The 21,543-nt window shown below is 42.3% G+C and overlaps 1 protein-coding gene across 1 annotated transcript; it reads right to left on the reverse strand.

Annotated features, from left to right (window-relative positions):
* Positions 1-3,680: 3,680 nt before the first annotated feature.
* Positions 3,681-5,360, reverse strand: LOC138898862 (uncharacterized). The gene is made up of 5 exons (XM_070184968.1): positions 5,060-5,360; positions 4,704-4,762; positions 4,413-4,598; positions 4,131-4,302; positions 3,681-4,042 (listed from the first exon to the last, which is right to left on the reverse strand). Exons 1-5 carry the CDS (start codon positions 5,358-5,360, stop codon positions 3,681-3,683), a joined length of 1,080 nt encoding a protein of 359 aa, XP_070041069.1.
* Between the last annotated feature and the right edge of the window lie 16,183 nt (positions 5,361-21,543).

A 21,543-nucleotide genomic window follows, 5' to 3' on the forward strand; every position in this document is an offset into this window, starting at 1 on the left:
TATTTGCATGATTAGAGGGCTAGAGTGAAGTTTCTATGCAATTTGAGGTTGATGGATTCCCATGTGCTTAGTTGTTATTTGGTTACTTGCGGGAATGGTTGGTTTGATTTCGGAATGATTTTGGAGTGAACTGGAACGCTTAGTTCCATTGTTGGAAGCTTATGTTATAAGTGTTGGCCAAGGTTTAACTTTTGTATTAACAACCTAATATTCATATTTTGATGGTTCCAATAGGTTCGTGTAGTGATTTTGGACTTAGACATATGCCCGGATTTGTGTTTGGAGTTTCCTAGGATGATTTGGATCTTTTTGCCGAAAGTTGGCAATTTGAATTAAAAATTTCCTAAACTTGGCCATTGGTTGACTTTGAGGCTGTCAGATTCGGATTATTATTCCGTGACTTGGAATAGGTCCATTTTATCATTTGGAACTTGTGTGCAAATATTTGTCTCATTCCGAGTTGGTTTGGTAGGAATTGGACGCTTGGTTGTGAATATTGAAGTTATTGAGTTTTAAGGCTTGCATGATGTGTTTTGGTGTTCGAGTCATGGTTTTGAAAGTTAATTTGATGTTTTGAACTTGCGAGTCTGGTCATCTTCATCGTCGTCCTCAGCAAAGAAGGCTCTATCGGCGGCCTCCCAATCATCAATATCATCTCCCAACTACTCATCATCACCCTCATTAGCTTCCTCCTCTTGCTGCTCCTCCTCATCTGCCAAATTCTCATGAGTGTTCATGTCCTCATCATTAGGAACCTGTAGCCTTCACCAATCCCCACCAAGTGTTGGGCATGAGCATTAAGCAGAAAATGCTCATTCAACTATGCACGTTTTTCGAAAGTGGCAGCTCTACCGCCAATCTGCAACTGTAGATCAAGCATCCCTTAAAAGTGGGCATAAAGTTGCCATCTCGATCATGGCGCTCGACACTAGTCAAAACTTCCCCATCCTTATCATCTTTTCTCGTAGATGTTGGTAATAGTTGTACCACAAAGATCAGCAGGAATCATCATATCAAACTCCGGCTCCTCATCGACATCCTCCTTCCTCAAATAATGTGTCAGTACATTGCAAAAGAATAGCCTCTCCACCCTCTAACTCCTCCTAGCATTCGCCATCTGGTGGCGTATCAAATGACCTACATTCACCCCTTGTCATGTCATCAGAAAATAAAGTAGACAAACTTTGTCTCTCCCTACGTGTGTGTCATGGTAACAAGGCAGCCGCCTAGTGTTAATCAACTTCAGCCATACTTTAGCTACCAAGTTTAACTTCTCCTTCGGGAATTTGATGTTGTTGTGAGTCCTTTTATTGCAAAGACAAGTAGCATTTGAATTGACACCATACAAAGTGTGTCGAATCTCCATAGATGGTGGGTAAATGAAATTAACTACAGAGCATGTGAAACATCAGGTGCCCCCAAATGGTTGCTGAGTGCAGTAGCAGATATATCAATCAATCTACCACGAATAGGAATTAGTTTCCCTTCATCCTCTAGATCCCATCCGGCATAAAATTCTCTAAGCAGGTTGACACTCGCATCTCCTGGATTTTTGAACACAAAGCTTAAGCCAAAGTCATGTATAGATTGGCAGATCTCGAGGTGCTTTGATTTCAACTTTTTCTCCTCCACCACCAAGTTAAGACGATAGTTCTTTGGACGATAATTTTTATATCATTGTCCTAGCAGAAGAAGGTACACTTTTTATCCCATACTCATGCTCACCTCGAGCTCGTGGTTGGAATGCTTCCATTGCTTCAACTACTTGCCTCCCTTTATTTTGGCTACTAGACTCAGCCTTACCTCGATTCTGTTTCTTTGGTGGCAGTGCGAGACAAGATGGATTTCCTTTAGATTGAGCCTTAGCCTATGCCTTGGCCTTGGCTGGAGTTTTGGCATCGGGAGTTGGGTGCACCATGATAAATGTACCTATAAACATCCCCATTAACTACCCCACACTTAAGGTAAATCACATGGTTTTTTAGTTAATTTAAGGTTACTCAGACTTCACCTTGTGAAATTAAGCATATTCATATCCTCAAGTCAATGAGTCAACACATAATCACAATGTATGAACCATGATTTAACAATATACCCCGGCTTCGGTGAGCCACCCCACACTTAAATTCCATGTTAATTAGGCTCACATAACACTAGTTTATCAATTCCGGAGACTCGGGCTTCAATTGGAACAAACTTTGCCTTTGAGGCATTTTCTCGAACACTTAGTACACACTAGTTGTGTGTAAGATTTTGTGCGGTTGAGGGATTTACTAAACCTCCCAAATCGGCTTGATAGTTGAGTGTAAACACTCTTTTAATCAACAACATTATCATTCATATGAGATTCATGGGGTTGGGACAAGTTATAGCACAAACCACCATTAACAACTTCACAAAGCTTGCAAGCTCACTTCAACATTCAATAAAACTAATAGAGAGAGATAGAAGAGAATCATATTTTGATATTGAAGATTAAATGATGAGTGAAGATGTAGAAGTGTGTGATAGTGAGGGGACTTAGTGTGGTAAGTTTTTGTGTGTGTTTGAGTTCAAAAGGGAGGTGTTGGGCGTGGGTGTTAGGGGCAGAAGGGTTGGGGGAGTGTGTTTATGTTATGGAAGAAGATTTGGGGCTTTTAAATTGGGGTGGGTCGAAATTTTAAAAAAACAAACAAGGGAAGAAAACTGACCTGGAGTCGCGAGGCCAAACGCGAGGGGGAAGCGCATGCCAGGCCAGGCGACGGGAGGCTGGTCGCGAGGAGACAGGGGCACGGGGCGAGGGGTAATGCAAGGTGTTTTCTTGTGCCTAGCTGGGTGAGGCCGGCCCTAGGGCGAGATATAGACCTTGCTAGGCAGAGTCTGGGGTGCATACATGTTATTTTACATTCTGTTTTCAACTTCTTTTTGTGTTCCTACCTCTTGATTTTGATCTCAATCACATATTTCAATTGTATCGTGTCAATCCCTATTCAAAAAACCATATTCACATAAGATCAACTCATTAGTTCACCCCAAAATCAAAAACAAAAAATCAAACTAAGCTAAACTAGTCTACGAATTGGGTTGCCTCCCAACGAGCGCCTTAGTTAACGTCATGGTATGACGAATACAATATCACCATGGGTTGCCTCCCATGAAGTACCTGATTTAACGTCGTGACATGACGCAAAGTGTTCCCTCAAGCATCCACCAAGTCTATCGAGATTTTGTGATGACTAATGCCACCACCCCAATAATGTTTCACTCGTTGCCCATCAACCAAGAAGTTGTTACCACTCTTGGGATCTCGAAGTTCCACGGATCCATTCTTTGTAGCCCTTACTACTTCAAATGGACCTGACCATCTAGACTTGAACTTTCCAGATAAGAGCTTCAACCTTGAATTAAACAAGAGAACGGCTTGACCTGGCTCAAACTCATGATGCATAATGTGCTTGTCATGACATCCTTATACAACTTCGTGTTCTCAAATGCATGCAAATGAAACTCCTCAAGCTTATTGAGTTGCAATATTCTTTTCTTCCCAGCTAGATCCATATCAAAGTTGAGCTTCATGATTTCCCAATATGCCTTGTGCTCAAGCACAACCGACAACTGACAAGCCTTCCCATAAACCAACCTATAAGGTAAAGCACCATTTGGAGTCTCGTATGATGTGTGATATGCACATAGAGCATCATCTAGCTTGGTGCCCAATCCTTCCTACTTGCATTCACTATTTTCTCTAACATTTGTTTCACCTCCCTATTTGAAACCTCAACTTGGCCACTCATTTGTGAATGATAAACCATTATGATCTTGTGTTTTACCCCATACTTAGCTAAGAGGTTTTCCAATAGTTTGTTGCAAAAGTGAGTACCCCTATCACTAATCAAAGCACGTGGAGTCCCAAATCTCGTGAAGATGTTCTTTTTCACAAAGTTCACCACAACTTTAGCATCATCGATAGGCAAACCCACGACCTCCACCCACATGGACACATAATCAACCGCTACCAAGATATACCGGTGACCATTGGAATATGGAAAGGTCCCCATGAAGTCTATTCCCCACAAATCAAAGATCTCAACCTCAAGTATGCCCTTCAAAGGCATTTGCCTCCGAAAATATACCCTTTCTTTGGCACCTACCACACCTTTTCACAAAAGCATGTGCATTCTTGAACAGTGTAGGCTGATAGAACCCCTGATTGCAATACTTTTGCAGCCATTTTGTCACCACCATGGTTCCCTCCATATGGAGATTCATGTCATTTATGTACTTCAATATCCTCCTTAGGGATACAGTCTCACACCAACTGATCTGCATATTGCTTAAACAAAAAATAGCTCATCCCATCAATAAAATCTAACATCATGAATGAACCTTCTCTTACCATTCTGTGATAACTCTGGAGGTGTCACCCCACTTACAATGAACTTCACATAATCGGCGTACCATGGGGTTGCACCAACTGTAATAGTTGGAAACTGCTCATCGGGGAAGCTCTCCTTAATCTCACCTTCTTCATCAACATATGCGCGAGTTTCCAAGTGTGAAAATTGATCAGCCGCCTGATTTTCCGTCCCTTTTGGATATCGGATTTCCAAATCAAATTCCTATAAAATAAGGACCCAATGAATTAGTCTAGGCGTAGCATCCTTTATCTCAAACAAGTATTTAATGGCAGCATGGTCAGTGTAGATGATGACTTTAGTTCCCACCAAGCAGGCTACAAATTTGTCAAACGCCCATATTACCGCTAGCAACTCCTTCTCTATAACTGTGTAATTTATTTATCCTAGATTTAGAGTCTTGCTAGCGTTGTAAATTGAACGGAACACTTTATTCTTCCTTTGGCCCAAAATGGCCCCAATTGCCATGTCACTAGCATCACACATAAGCTCAAAGGCTCTCCCAAATCCGGGGCAATGTTATGTGTACAGTCACTAATATCTTTTTTAGTTCCTCATAGGACTTCAAGCAAACATCATCAAAATTTAAACGAGTATCCTTTCAATTAACCTGCACAAGGGAGCAAAAATTGTAGAGAAATCCTTAATGAATCTACGGTAAAAACATGCATGGCCCAAGAAGCTTCTGACTCCTTCGACAGATATTGGAGGTGGCAATTTGTTGATTGCTTCCACTTTTGACTTGTCCACCTCCAACCCATCTTTGGACACTTTATGCCCGATCACAATTCCTTCTTGTACCATAAAATGACACTTTTTCCAGTTTAGCACCAAGTTTATTTCCTCACACTTGGCAAGCATTTTACTCAAATTCATTAATAATTCATCAAAAGATAGTCCAATGACCGGAAAATCATCCATTACTACTTCAACAAATTTTTCTATCATATCAGTGAAGATTGCCATCATACATTTTGAAATGTCACAAGTGTATTGTACAACCCAAATGGCATTCTCTTAAAAGCCTATGTGACATAAGGACAAGTGAAGGTAGTCTTCTATTGGTCCTCCAATTCAATTACAATTTGACTGTAGCCAGAATATCCATCAAGAAAATAGTAGTAATCTTGTCCGGATAGCCGATCTAACATTTGGTCAATAAAGTGAAGGGGAAAGTGATCTTTTCTAGTGGCATTATTCATTTCCTATAATCTATACAAATTCTCCAATCCGTGAAAGTTCTAGTAGGAATCAATTAATTATTTTTCGTTTACCACCACTATCATTCCACCCTTTTAGACGCACATTGGACTGGGCTCACCCACTTGCTATAAAAAATAAGAAACATAATACCTGAGTCGAGCCACTTTATCACCTCTTTTCTCACTATCTTTCATGGTTGAATTCAAGCGACGTTGGTGTTCCACACTTGGTTTGTGCCCATCCTCCATGAAAATTTTGTGCATACAAAAAGTTAGGCTAATTCCAAAAATATCTATCATGGTCCATCCAATTGCATGCTTGTGTGCACTAAGCACCCTGAGTAACTTCTCTTCTTGCAAGTCAGATAGATTAGAATATACAACAACATGCAAAGTTTCATTAGCACCTAAACAAGCATATTGAAGGTGAGAGGGTAAGGGCTTAAGCTCTAATTTGGGAGCTTCTTCGATAGACGGCTTGGGTGGAGATCCAGTAGGTCTATCTAGAGGCTCAAAATTTATCATCCCTTTGATGTAAGAGCATGCCTCCAGTTGATGCACCATCTCATTGATTTCCTCATCCATATCAATGTTGTCAAACAACATGAGTGTTTTATCTAGAGGAAGGTCTGGATATACACTATAGTTACTTCTTCCCTTATCTTTCTCAACCACAGATATCATAGCAAGATCATCATATTGGCTTGGAAGCTTAATTTCCTTGTACACATTGAAAACTGCTTTCACATTGTCAACTCTCAGAATCATTTTTCCTTCTCAAACTTTATGACTTCATCAAAGACCACTAAGAGAGGTCACCCCAATAAGATCAGGATGTGTTCATCATCTTCATAGTCCAGAATGATGAAATCTGTAGGGAGAGATAAATTGCCTAGTTTGCAGCAACGCATCTACTATTAACCCTCTCGGGATGGATAATGGACCTATCAGCTAATTGAAACATGACTGTAGTGGATCTTGGGGTACCTAATTTGACTGAAAATTTATAAATGCATCAAATTTATGCTCGTCCCCAAATCACATAATGCTCCCCCTACATCTATTTGACCAATTCTCTTAGGAATAGTGAAGCCCCCAAGATTCTTCAACTTTTGGGGTAGTTTCCTTTTTATTCTTGAAGTGCACTCTTCAGTAAGTGCCACCGTTTTAAAATCAGTCAACCTTCTTTTATTTGCCACCGTGTCCTTGATGTGCTTAGTATATTTTAGAATTTCGTACAACACATCAACCAAGGTAGATTCAATTGACCGGGCTCAGCATGTCAAGAAACTTGTTAAACATTCTGTCATCATTTTTTTCTGCAGTCCTTGAGGAAAAGGTGGTGGGGACCTTGCAATGTGTGCCTTCTCATTATTGATGCTTTCCTGTTCACTTTCCACCACAAGCTTAGGGACTAATATACTTTGAGGAGTGGCCTTGTCTTTCTTCTTTTTCGGTACTTCCAATTCTCTACAATTCCTCAAAGTTACCACATAAACTTGAGGATTTTTTTCGGTATCACTTGGAAGAGCTCCCACGGGTCTGGTATTTTGATTAGCAGCCAACTGTCCAACATGTTTGTCTAAATTTCAAAATTCAGTCCTAAGTTGTTGGTTATCAAGTAATATCTTTTTCAACAAATCATTGGGGCTTTCTTCTACTTGCTATGGTGGTTTATAAGGCTGGTTCTAGTTTCCTTGGGGTCTATAATGATTTTGATTAGATTTATTTCCACCCCATGAAAAGTTCAAGTGATTTATCCAGTTGGGATTATATATTTTCCCATATTGATCATTCTGGTTCATTGGACCTTGGCCTTGTTGTCCCACATAATAGATAGATTTTACATTCATTGGGCATTGGTCACTTGTGTGACTTTATCCATAAATTTCGCAGCATGTAACCATCTATTGCACATGCGGTATTTGATGTGCTTGACCCATTACTATCTTAGTCATTTGATTTGTCAGTTTAACCATATCTGCCTGTATTGCTGAAATCTCATCTAGCTCGAGTGTGCCTGCTACCCTCTGTTTTACCATTCTTCTTGGTTCACCATCACCTTGCCAGTTATGATTATTTGCGGTGAAGTTGTTCAGAAGTGTTTGAATTCCACTATAAGATTTTTGCATGCAACTTACTCCACAAGCTGAGTCAAGATTCATCTTTGAGGCATCATCTAACCCATCAACAAATGTATGACCCAACACTTTGTCAGTCTGACAATGATGTGGGTAATCACTAAGTAGCTTCTTGTATTTTTCCCAAACTTGACGAAGAGTCTCATCATCTCTTTGCTGAACACCAAGAATTTAACTTTACGGTGACTTAGTTTTCTTCGTGGGGAAGAACTTGATCAAAAACTTTCTTGCTAGATCATCCCACGTGCGAATTGAGTTAGTTGGCTATTTCTGCAACCATTCATTTGCTTTCCCCAACAGAGAAAAGGAAAACAAAGTAAGTTTGACATAACCCTTGGAAACGTTGGGATAGTTGTAAGTATCTATAATCTCCAAAAGATTCGGTATGTGGATTGAATGAGCTGCACCATGCACTACTTCAGCTCAAAGTGACCAGTAATAAGCTTTACGATAGCCCAAGTCATGTTTGCAAGAGTAGGCCTTGCAGCCTCTATCACTGGTCGCTCGTAATGTTTTACTATCTCTATTGGTTGTGGTTGGACTATGATGCCCAACTCTGTATTTCTAGCTCTTTCTTCGGCGTCCCTCCTTAACTTGTGAAAGAGTTTTTCAAGTTCAGGTTCGTAAGAAGGAAGATCGTTCAAACTTCCACTTCATCATTGCATTTAATGTGAACTTACCCTCAAACTTGGAGTGCAAACCTCCTTAAAAGTTTCCTCCTCCAGAAGTCTAGGTCTCAAAAATGATGAAAATAAGCCAAATTCCAAAATCTAAACATTGAATACCTCTACTAGTGATTTACACATTACGATTGTGACACAACCCATGCGATCCTGAAGCACACCCAGTCGACCCTATGTGATCACGACCCTACTCCACGCAATCGTGAATCTAAACTCACCTCCCCCCGGTGATGAAACCTCCTATGCGATCACAAAACAACCATGCGGTGGCGATGGTTCACCAGCCAATACTATGCGATCACAGATCTTCCCATGCGATAGAAACAAAGCTACATTCGCCAATAACCTTCTATGCAATCACGACACATGCCTCGTGATTGTGATTCACACCCTTGGCATAAAAAACCAACAATCCAATCTTAGCTCAAAATGATCTGATACAACTCTGAACTCACCTGGGCCCCTCGGGACCCCGTCCAATCATCTTAACAATTTTGTATATCCTATACAAACTTGTTCAAAGACTCAAATCACTAAAAATAACATCAAACCCAATAATCGTGCAAACCAAAAATCTCAAATTCTCTTAAGTTTAAAATCCTTACTTTCAACTAGAAGCGTCGGATCAACCTTGGGCCACCCGAGACCCGAATTTGACATACATATCAGTCCAAAATCATCATATTAATCTATTAGAACCTTTAAAATACCAATTCGGGGTCGTTTACCCATAATATTGATAAACACTTCCAACCTTATGCCTCAACTTAGGAACTAATTAAGTGTTCTGAATTACTCCCCGACCTCTTGGAAATTAAATCACCCATCCCAAAAGTCATTAATCAACAAACCAACCTACGGGAAGTCTCAAATAGAGGAATAGGATTCTAGACCTCAAAACAACTAATTTAGGTCGTTACATTGTACTGCTCAGACATTTAGTTCAAATTTAGATAAATGTGTCATATTCGGAAAGGGAAAAAGTAGCCAACCTCCCTGACCATGAATGTCAGGGTGGCTAGAGTTAGTTACTCCATAGTTGCAGGTGCTAATTATGATTGGGAGATAGGTTGATACTTTCTCAAGCGTGTTCCCAGATGCTTAAGTACGCAAGGCCAAATTATTTGTTGGGGGAGATAGGCCGACACTTCCCTGTGCGTACTCGCAGATACTCACATACGTAGGGCCACTATGTGAAAAGTTTTCAAAAAAATTATTTAGTTAAAAATGAATCAGTTTTCAATTAGCTTTCAATTATCAGATATATAATCAATTTTAAGTTAACTTTCAGTTATCAGATACAGACTATGTTTTTCAGTTAGCTTTCAATTATCAGACACAGATTCAATTTTCAGTTAGCTTATAGTTATAAAATACAGATTCAGTTTTTAGTTTCAGTATTCATTTATAAGTCTTAAAATAAATTTTCTGAATCAATTTTAGTTTTCAGGCTACTCAATATTTGTTGCGTGAATTGCTTGCTCTGTTTGTTGTATTTTATTATGTTTATATATTTAGCCTATGTTAGTCTTGTCCTCCACTTAGGGGTTTGTCAACGAGACTTTCTAGGTATCCTTTAGTGGCACTTAGCCCGTTTGACCTGCCATGTCATATGGCAGGCATTGAGTGTATAGGTAACGAAGTACGTGTCACGATACAACTTCAATAAACTCAATGGTGAGCCACTGATTCTTTCCAGCGATGTTAATGTCATTTTTCATACCTTTAGTTGTTTTAGATATTGTAACGACCTAGACGGTCATTTTGAGAGTTATAGCTCTGTTCTCCTATTTACTGCTCATTTTGTACTATATAGCTTGTCGGGGTAGTCGGTTCAGGTCCGGAGAGTTTTCAGAATGAAATGAGATACTTAGTCTCAAGGTTGAAAGCTTAAGTCGGAATAATTGACAAGATGTTGATCTTTGCGTAAACGACTCCGGAAAAGAGTTTTAATGGTTCTGTTAGCTCCGTTAGGTGATTTTTGACTTAGGAGCGTGTTCGGATTATGATTTGGAGGTCCGTAGTGAAATTAGGCTTGAAATGGCGAAAGTTGAAATGTTTGGAAAAGTTTAACTGGGAGTGGACTTTATGATATCGGGGTCAGATTCCAATTCCGAAAGTTGGAGTAGGTCTGTAATGTCAAATGTAACTTGTGTGCAAAATTTGGGGTCAATCGGACGTGGTTTGATAGGTTTCAGCGTCGTTTGTAGAAATTACAAGTTCAAAATTCAATATGCTTGAATCTATGTGTGATTCGTGTTTTTGATGTTGTTCGATGTGATTTGAGGGCTCGACTAAATTCGTATCGTATTTTAAGACTCGTTGGTATATTTGGTTGAGGTCCCAGGGGCCTCAGGTTGATTTCGGATGGTTATCGGATCGATTTGAAGTTTGAGGGAATACTGAAGCTCACCAGCTTTTGGTGTAATCGCACCTACGGAATGGGGATCGCAGGTGCGTTCTCGCATAAGCGAGAAGGGAGCCGCAGAAGTGGACAGGGAGGAAGTGAGTAGAGGTCACAGGTGTGAGGTTATTTCCGCATCAGCGTGGTCGCAGATACGGCATTAAGGGCGCAAAAGCGGAGGGCTAGCAGGTGCGATGGGGAATTCCGCACCTGCAGTTGTGCTGATGCGGGGCGAGGACCACAGAAGAGTAAGCCCAACTCCAATGGTTCACTGCAGAAGCAGAATTTTGGTCGCTTCTGTGACACGGCTGATGCGGTTAAGTGTCCACAGAAGCGGAAAGGCTGGACAGAAGGTTAAATACAAGGGTTCGCAATTTTGGCTTCATTTCAAGCACGGGTTAGGCAAGTTTTGAGAGGGTTTTCGAGGGGATTCTTGAGGTAAGTCCCTTGTGTTCATTTTTTATCAATAATGTTGCTTCCCCATTAATTTTTTCACCTAGTTGTTGTGTATTTAAGGTGTAGATTGGCAGTTTGAAGCTAGGGATTTGGAGAGTTTGATTTGGGGATTTGGGTGACGATTTAGTGTCGGATTTTGATGAATTTGGTATGGAGAGACTCGGGGTTGAGAGGGATTTCGGATTTTGTGACTTTTATCAAATTTCGAGACATGGGCCCAGGGGCCAGCTTTTGAGCCAATTTTTGATTTTGATTAATAGCTTAGCATTTTCTTATGGAGTTGATTCATTTAGCCCGTATTGATTATATCGCATTGTTTATGGCTAGATTCGAGGCATTCGGAGGCGGTTTCGCGAGGTAAGGGTGTGTTGGAATAGAGATTTGCTCGGATTGAGGTAAGTAACAGTTCTAAATTCAGTTCTGAGAGTACAAAACCCGGTATTACGTGTCATGTATTTGGTTTTGAGGTGACGCACATGCTAGGTGACGGACGTGTGGGCGTGCACCGTAGGAATTGTGACTTGGTCAAATTTCATGGAACCGTGTAGTTGTATAATTTGTTGTTATCTATACATTCTCCATGTAGTTGAGAAATTGAACCACAAATAATGTTAGAAATCAAGTTTAGACTGTGTTGGCACTATAGGGACCTACAAAGGTCGTGTACATGTTGAATTATCTGCAAAATTGATGTTTTGTACTTAGTCACAGTTTTACTTGTTTATTATACCTCAGTCTCTATTGTTCCTTGCTGATACATTATATCATTTCTGTTGGGGCTGACTTTCATGACTATTGAGAGCCCAAGAGATTGGAGAGGTTTATGACTAAGTGAGGCCGAGGGCCTGATTGTGAGATAGTAATACTATAGCACGTGAGTTATCCGTGCGGATCTAGATATTATGCTATAGCACGTGAGTTGTCCGTGCAGCATGTGAGTTGTCCATGCGGATCCAGATATTATACTATAGCACGTGAGTTGTCTATGCAGCACGTGAGTTGTCCATGCGGATTATAGCGCTTGGACTGAAGGAGCCCCTCTGGAGTCTGGACACACCACCAGTAAGCGCAGGTACCTACTGAGTGCGAGTGTTGAGTGCTGAGTGAATGGGTGGGGTGAGTGACTGTGGCCCTAGGAGGATGCATTTGATTTCATTATTGTTGCACTTAGCTGCCATATATCACTGTCTTGAAATTCTGAAAGATATTACACTCTGTTTCACTTAAACTTGTCATTGAATAACTGTTTGACCTAATTTATCTAACTTTAGAGCATGCCTACTTTCCTATGGTGAAATCACTGTAATTGAACTACAACTGTGAAGCTCGTCACTACTTTCGGTTCTTTATTTAGTCTTGTTACTTACTGAGTTGGTTGTACTCACGCTACACCCTGCACCTTGTGTGTAGACCTAGGTACATCCGATCACGACGGATGCTTAGTTGTGGAGTTCGGATTCTTGGAGACTATCGAGGTAGATTCTTGGAGTTTCGCAGACCTTGTTTCTCCTTCCCTATCTTTCCACTTATTGTATTTAGTTTCAGATTATCATAGACAGTATTTTTCCGGACTTGTGATGTATAGATGCTCATGTGCTTAGTGACACCCGATGTTGGGAATTTTCACATTGTATTTTGGGTTTCTATCCCATTTATGAAATCTTTTATTGTTTAAACTACTTAAATCCATTTTCTGTTAAAAGTTTTAGAGTTATTTTGTAAATGTCGGCTTGCCTAGTACCTCGATAGGCGCCATCACAACAGTTTAGGATTGTGAGTCGTGATAAGTTGGTATCAGAGCCTAGGTTACATGCATCTCACGAGTCATGAGCAGGTTTAGTAGAGTCTTACGGATCGGTACGGAGACGTCTGTACTTATCTTCGAGAGGCTGCCGAACCCTAAGGAAATTTCACATTCTTATATTCTTGTCGTGCAGATTTGTTGTTTCCGGTAACTAAACTTCTGTATTCTATTCTCTCACAGATGGTGAGGACACGTGCTAGGGACAGGATGGACAGCCACTAGTACTACCGGCTAGGGCCACAAGAGGCCGAGGTCATAGTAGGAGCAGAGGTGCCGCTCGTACAGCAGCTAGAGCAGCACCTGCAGATCCACCAGTTGCTCCAGCTCAGGAGCAGGTTCCAGATGTGGTTGAGCCAGTTGGCCAGTGGAGCCAGCTCAGGCACCAGCTGTGCCCATTGTGATTCCAGGCTTTCAAGAGGTGTTGGACCAGATATTAACAGTTTGCACTGGTCTTGCTCAGGTGGTTTTGGCTCAGGCCACACCAGCCAATTCTCAATCCGGGGCAGGTACTCATGCCCCCGCTGACCATACTCCAGAGCAGGGGATGCAGGGACTTCAGATACCGGAGGTACTACTCGCCCAGCCGGTTGTAGCTGCTCAGGCCCCAGTGGTCCCAGTTATGGATGATGATGAGCAGAGGAGACTTGAGAGATTTGGGAGGCTTCGGCCTCCATAATTTAACGGTGCTGAGTCGTAGGATGCCCATGGCTTCTTGGACAACTGCTAGCGAATGCTTCGTATAGCAGGTATTCTGGAGACCAGTGGGGTCTCGTTCACTACTTTTCAGTTTTCTAGGGCTGCCTTTAGATGGTGGGAGGCTTATAAGAAGCGCAGATCTGTTGGTGCAGCACCACTTACATAGCAGGAGTTCTCCGTTCGCTTCTTGGAGAAGTTCGTGTTGTAATCTCGCAGGGAGGAGCTACGTAGACAGTTTGAGCAGCTTCGGTAGGATGGCATGTCTGTGACCCAGTACGAGATGAGGCTTTCTGAGTTAGCTCACCATGCAGTTTGGTTGGTTCCCACTAATAGGGAGAGGATCATTAGGTTAATTAATGGCCTCACAAATCAGCTGTGGTTGCTTATGACTAGGGAGAGGGTATCTGGTGCTACTTTAGATGAGGTGGTTGACATTGCTCGGCAGACAGAGATGGTCCGTATCTAGGAGCATGGTGAGAGGGAGGCCAAGCGGCCTCGAGGTTCGGGCGGTTTCGGTGGTGTCCCTTCTGGGGGCAATTCTACCATAGGAAGGGTCGTCCTTATAGGCCCGCTCAGACGACCCGTCCAGCTCATCATGGTGCATCAGCTAGCCACGATTCTTACAGTGCTCACTCAGGCCAGTGTTTATTCAGTGCACTACTAGCACAGAGTTCTCATCATTCCTCGTCCAGTCAGGTTTCTATAGGTAGTTCCTCAAGTTACCAGGAGCAACAATTCCGTCAGAGGAGGGGTTTTTTAGAGTGCAGAGACTTTGGTCATATCAAGAGAGATTGCCCTAGGTTGTTGAGTGGGGCTCCACATCAGAGTTCTCGGCTGATGGCACCAGCACCAGCACTAGCAGTTTCACCATCCACTCATCCAGCTCAGGGTGAGGCCTAGGCAGCTAGAGGTTGCCCTAGAGGGAGAGGCCGATCGGTGGCGGTCAGGCCCAATTCTATGCTATCCCTGCCAGACCAAATGTTGTTGCCTCCGATGCAGTGATCACAGGTATTGTCTCAGTATTCCACAGGGATACCTCTGCATTATTTGACCCCGTTTCCACTTATTCGTATGTATCATCGTATTTTACTCATTATTTGAATATGCCCCATGATTCCTTAGTTTCATCTATTCGGGTATCTATGCCAGTGGGCGATACTATTATTGTGAATCGTGTATATCGGTCGTGTGCAGTGACTATTGGGGGATTGGAGACTAGAGTTGATCTCTTATTGCTTAGTATGGTGGACTTCGATGTTATCTTGGGTATGGATTGGCTGTCTCCATGTTATGCTATTTTGGATTGTCACGCTAAGACCGTGACATTGGCGATGTCGGGGTTGCCAAGGATCGAGTGGAGAAGTTCTCTAGACTATGTTCCCAGCAGAGTGATTTCATATTTGAAGGCCCAGCGGATGGTTAGGAAGGGTGCTGATTCTCCTTCTATTGATTATGTTTCGGTGGTGTGAGATTTTTCGGATGTGTTTCCAGCAGATCTACCGGGCATGCCGCCCAACAGGGATATTGACTTTGGTATTGACTTGGTGCCGGGCACTCACCCCATTTCTATTCCACCTTATCATATGGCACCGGCTGAGTAGAAGGAATTGAAGGAGAAACTTTAGGAACTCCTTAATAAGGGGTTTATTAGGCCTAATGTTTCGTCTTGGGATGCACCGGTCCTGTTTGTGAAGAAAAAGGATGGTACCATGCAGATGTGCATTAATTACATGCAATTGAACAAAGTTACCATCAAAAAAAAGTATCCTTTGTCACACATTGATGATCTATTCGACCAGCTCCAGGGAGCGAGGGTGTTCTCTAAGATTGACTTGAGGTCTGGGTATCACCAGTTGAATATTCGGGACTCGGATATTCTAAAGACAACATTCAAGACCCGTTATGATCATTATGAGTTCCTTGTGATGTCTTTTGGGCTAACCAACGCCCCAACAACATTCATGCATCTGATGAACAGTGTATTTTAGCCTTATCTTGACTCGTTCATCACAGTTTTCATTGATGATATCTTGGTGTACTCTCGTAGATAGGAGGAGCATGCCCAGTATTTGAGGATTGTGTTGCAGCGGTTGAGGGAGGAGAAGCTTTATGCTAAGTTCTCTAAATGTGAGTTTTGGCTTAGTTCAGTGGCATTCTTGGGGCACGTGGTGTCCAGTGAGGGGATTCAGGTAGATCCGAAGAAGATAGAGGCAGTTCAGAGTTGGCCTAGACCGTCCTCAGCTACGGAGATTCAAAGCTTTCTCGGCTTGGCCAGTTACTATCGTCGCTTCGTGGAGGGTTTCTCGTCTATTCCATCGCCTTTGACCAAATTGACCCAGAAGGGTGATATTTTCATATGGTTGGATGAGTGTGAGGAGAGCTTCCAGAAGCTCAAGACTTCCTTGACCACAGCTCCAGTTCTAGTTCTACCTTCAGCTTCTGGTTCTTATACAATGTATTATGATGCTTCTCAGATCGGTATTGGATGTGTATTGATGCAGGAGTGTAGAGTGAATGATTATGCTTCGCATCAGTTGAGCCTCATGAGAAGAACTACCATGTCCATGATTTGGAGTTTGCTGCCATCGTTCATGCATTGAAGATTTGGAGGCATTATCTCTACAGTGTGTCTTGTGAGGTGTTTATGGATCATCGGAGTCTTCAGCATTTGTTCAAACAGAAGGATCTGAATTTGAGGTAGTGGAGATGGTTGGAGCTGCTAAAGGACTATGATATCACTATTCTGTATTATCCCGGGAAGGCCAATGTGGTGGCCGATGCCTTGAGTAGAAAGGCGGTGAGTATGGGTAGCCTTGCATTCATTCCTATTAGTGAGAGACCTCTTGCAATTGATGTTGAGGCCTTGGCCAACCAGTTCATGAGATTAGATGTCTCGGAGCCCAGTCGGGTTCTAGCTTGTGTGGTTTCTCTATTTTCCTTATATGATCGCATCAGAGAGCGCCAGTATGATGACCCTCATTTGCTTGTCCTTAAGGACACAGTTCAGCACGGTGATGCCAGAGATGTTACTATTGGGGATGGTGGAGTATTGAGGATGCAGGGTCAGATTTGTGTGCCTAATGTAGATGGGCTGCGTGAGTTGATTCTTGAGGAAGCCTACAGTTCACGGTATTCCATTCATCCGGGTGCCGCAAAGATGTATCAGGGCTTGAGGAAACATTATTGGTGGAGAAGAATGAAGAAGGATATAGTGGAGTTTGTGGCTCGGTGCCTCAACTGTCAGCAGGTGAAGTATGAGCATCAGAGACCGGGCAAATTACTTCAGAGGTTAAAGATTCCAGAGTGGAAATGGGAGCGGATCACCATGGATTTTGTAGTTGGGCTCCCACGGACTTCGAGAAAGTTCGATGCTATTTGGGTAATTGTGGATCGACTGACCAAGTCCGCGCACTTCATTCCAGTTGTGACTACTTATTCTTTGTAGCGGTTGGCTGAGATTTACATCCGAGAGATTGTTCGCCACCATGGCATGCTAGTGTCCATCATTTCAGATCGGGGCACGCAGTTCACATCATAGTTTTGGAGAGTTGTCCAGCGAGAGTTGGGTACCCAGGTTGAGTTGAGCACAACGTTTCACCCTGAGATGGATGGACAGTCCGAGCTCACTATTTAGATATTGGAGGATATGATACGCGCTTGGGTCATTGATTTTGGGGGTTCTTGGGATCAGTTTTTGCCACTCGTGGAGTTTGCCTACAACAACAGCTACCAGTCGAGCATTCAGGTGTAGATCTTCGGTGGGTTGGTTTGAGCCTGGTGAGGCTAGGCTATTGGGTACTTACTTGGTCCAGGATGCTTTGGACAAGGTTAAGATGTACTGCTCAAGGTTTCACCCATGAAGGGTGTTATGAGGTTCGGAAAGAAGGGCAAGTTGAGCCCTCGGTATGTTAGTCCATTTGAGGAACTTCATAGGATTGGGGAGGTGGCTTACAAGCTTGCCTTGCCACCTAGTTTGTCGAGTGTGCATCCAGTGTTTCATTTTTCTATGCTACGGAAGTATGTCGGCGATTTGTCTCAAGTTTTGGATTTCGGCATGGTTCAGTTGGATGGTGATTTGACTTATGATGTAGGGTCGGTTGCTATTTTAGATCGACAGGTTCGAAAGTTGAGGTCAAAGGGGATAGCTTCAGTAAAGGTGCAGTGGAGAGGTCAGTCAGTTGAGCAGGCTACTTGGGAGACCAAGCGGAAGATGTGGAGCAGATATCCACACCTATTTGAGACTCTAGGTACGTTTCTAGACCCGTTTGAGGATGAAGGTTTGTTTAAGATGGGGAGGATGTAACAACCCTGCCGGTCATTTTGAGAGTTGTAGCCTCGTTCTCCTATTTACTGATCATTTTGTACTATATAGTTGTTATATGACTTGCTGGGGTAGTCGCTTCGGGTCCGGTGAGTTTTTAAAATGAAACGAGACACTTAGTCTCAAGGTTGAAAGCTTAAGTCGAAATGATTGACCGGATGTTGATCTTTGAGTAAATGACTCGGAAACGGAGTTTTGATGGTTATGTTAGCTCTGTTATGTGATTTTTGACTTAGGAGCGTGTCCGGATTGTGATTTGGAGGTCCGTAGTGGAATTAGGCTCGAAATGGCAAAAGTCAAAATATTTGAAAAAGTTTGACCGGGAGTGAACTTTATGATATCGGGGTCGAATTCTGATTCTGGAAGTTGGAGTAGGTCCGTAATGTCAAATGTGACTTGTGTGCAAAATTTGGGGTCGATCGGACGTGTTTTGATAGGTTTCGGCGTCGTTTATAGAAATTGAAAGTTTAAAACTCATTAGGCTTGAATCTATGTGCGATTCATATTTTTGATGTTGATTGAGGTGATTTGAGGGCTCGACTAAGTTTGTATCATGTTTTAGGACTCATTGGTATGTTTGGTTGAGGTCCCGGGGGCGGCCTCGGGTTGATTTCAGATGGTTATCGGATCGATTTGAAGTTTGAGGGAATGCTGAAGCTCACCAGCTTCTGGTGTAATCGCACCTATAGAGTGGGGATCACAGGTGCGTTCTCGCACAAGAGAAAAGGGAGCCGTAGAAGTGGCCAGGGAGGAAGTGAGCAGAGGTCGCAGGTGCAAGGTTATTTCCGCACCTGCGTAGTCGCGGAAGCGGCGTTAAGAGCACAGAAGGAGAGGGTTCGCAGGTGCGTCGAGGAATTATGCACCTGCAGTTGCGCAGATGCGGGGCGAGGACCGCAAAAGTGGAAGCCCAGCTCCAGTGGTTCACCACAGAAGCAGAATTTTGGCTGCTTTTGCGACATCGCAGATGCGGTTAAGTGTCTGCAGAAGCGGAAAGGGTGGACAGAAGGTTAAATACAAGGGTTCGCGATATTGGCTTCATTTCAAACATTTCCAGCACGGTTTAGGCGATTTTTGAGAGGGTTTTTGAGGGGATTCTTGAGGTAAGTTCCTTGTGCTCATTTTTCATCAATAATGTTGCTTCCCCATTGATTTTTCCAACTAGTTGGTGTGTATTTAAGGTGTAGATTGGTAGTTTGAGGCTAGGGATTTGGAGAGTTTGATTTGGGGATTTGGGTAATGATTTGGTGTCGGATTTTGATAAATTTGGTATGGATAGACTCGTGGTTGAGTGGGCTTTCGGATTTTGTGACTTTTATCAAATTTCGAGACGTGGGCCCAGGAGCCAGCTTTTGAGCCGATTTTTGATTTTGATTAATAGCTTAGCATTTTCTTATGGAGTTGATTCCTTTAGCCCGTATTGATTATATCGCATTATTTATGGCTAGATTCGAGGCATTCGAAGGCTGTTTTGCGAGGTAAGGGTGTGTTGGAGTAGAGATTTGCTCGGATTGAGGTAAGTAACAGTTCTAAATTCGGTTTTGAGGGTACGAAACCCCATATTACGTGTTATGTATTCGGTTTTGAGGTGACGCATATGCTAGGTGACGAGCGTGTGGGCGTGCACCGTAGGAATTGTGACTTGGTTAAATTTCGTGGAACCATGTAGTTGAATAATCTGTTGTTATCTATACATTCTCCATATAGTAGAAAAATTGAACCACAAATCATGTTAGAAATCATGTTTAGACTATGTGTTGTCAGTGTAGGGACACACAGAGGTCGTGTACATATTGAATTATCTGCTAAATTGATGTTTTGAACTCAGTCACAGTTTTACTTGTTTATTATACCTCAGTCTCTATTTTTTCTTGCTGATACATTATATCATTTCTGTTGGGGCTGACTTTCATGACTATTGAGAGCCCAAGAGATTGGAGAGGTTTATGACTGAGTGAGGTCGAGCGCCTGATTGTAAGATAGTAATACTATAGCACGTGAGTTGTCCGTGCGGATCCAGATATTATGCTATAGCACGTGAGTTGTCCGTGCAGCACGTGCGTTATCTGTGCGGATCCAGATATTATACTATAGCACGTGAGTTGTCCGTGCGGATTATAGCGCTTGGGCTGAAGGAGCCCCTCTGAAGTCTTCACACACCTCCAGTGAGCGCAGGTACCTACTGAGTGTGAGTGTCGAGTGCTGAATGAATGGGAGGGGTGAGTGACTGTGGCCCTGGGAGGATGTATTTGATTTCGTTATTGTTGCACTTAGCTGCCATATATCACTATCTTGAAATTTCTGAAAGATATTACACTCTGTTTCACTTAAACTTGTCATGGAATAACTGTTTGACCTAATTTATCGAACTTGAGAGCATGCCTACTTTCCTATGTTGAAATCATTGTAATTGAACTACAATTGAGAAGCTCGTCATTACTTTCGGTTCTTCATTTAGTCTTTTTAGTTACTGAGTTGGTTGTACTCATGCTACACCCTGCACCTTGTGTGCAGACCCATGTGCATTCGGTCACGGCGGTTGTGGAGTTCGGATTCTCGGAGACTATCGAGGTAGTTGATTGGCGTTTCACAGACCTTGTTTCTCCTTCCCTATCTTTCCACTTATTGTATTTAGTTTCAGATTATCATCGACAGTATTTTTTCGGACTTGTGATGTATAGATGTTCATGTGCTCAGTGACACCCCGATGTTGGAAATTTTCGCGTTGTATTTTGGGTTTCTATCCTGTTTATGAAATCTTTTATTGTTTAAACAACTTAAATCCATTTTCTGTTAAAATTGTTGGAGTTATTTTGTAAATGTCGGCTTGGCTAGTACCACGATAGGCGTCATCATGATAGGTTAGGATTTTGGGTCGTGACAGATACTTATGTTATTCCAAGGGAATACTCCGAAGACTTATATACTCAAATTCTTCAAATAGAGGCTCATGACTTGTCGCAGTGGATTTAGATTTTTGAATGCTTATTTGTCAGACGTGTTAAATAGTTTTTAGATTTTTATGATTTAAGGATTATTAGACTTTAAACTACTTGTTGTGCTCGGTAGAACCTTTTAAAAAATTAAGACAAGGTTCAGTCAACCAGTTAGTACAGGCTAAGTGCCATCACGTCCCACTCCAGTTTCGGGGCGTGACAGGAGAAGAAGAGCTTATGGGATAAATTTCTTTGAGGTCTGAAGATGGTTAGTGAGGTACATTATTATATGTTTTGTGAATTTTTTTATTTTGCTAGCATGTTCTCAGTGTGTTAACAATTGTGGTTTTTGGTGGTTCCAAATCAGAAATAAAAGGCACAAATAGTCGTTGTGGTAGTGGTGAGGGAGAGCGGCTATGAAAATTTCCAGTGAGGTGGTCGACGGGCTTCAAGCAAAAGGAGAGGAAACGAAAAAAAGGATAAAAAGAGAGATAAACGACAAATTAAAA

This window comes from Nicotiana tomentosiformis, chromosome 9 (assembly GCF_000390325.3).
Source record: "Nicotiana tomentosiformis chromosome 9, ASM39032v3, whole genome shotgun sequence".
NCBI classification, from domain to species: Eukaryota; Viridiplantae; Streptophyta; class Magnoliopsida; order Solanales; family Solanaceae; genus Nicotiana; species Nicotiana tomentosiformis.

Bases quoted from the DNA above. Each gene is read 5' to 3' on its own strand.
- LOC138898862 (XM_070184968.1), bottom strand. From the start codon at position 5,360: ATGGCAATCTTCACTGATATGATAGAAAAATTTGTTGAAGTAGTAATG. The intron at 4,763-5,059 runs GTTTTTACCGTA...TAAATTACACAG, and splicing joins AAGCTTCTTGGGCCATGCAT to TTATAGAGAAGGAGTTGCTA. The intron at 4,303-4,412 runs GTAAGTGGGGTG...AGCAATATGCAG, and splicing joins CCGATTATGTGAAGTTCATT to ATCAGTTGGTGTGAGACTGT.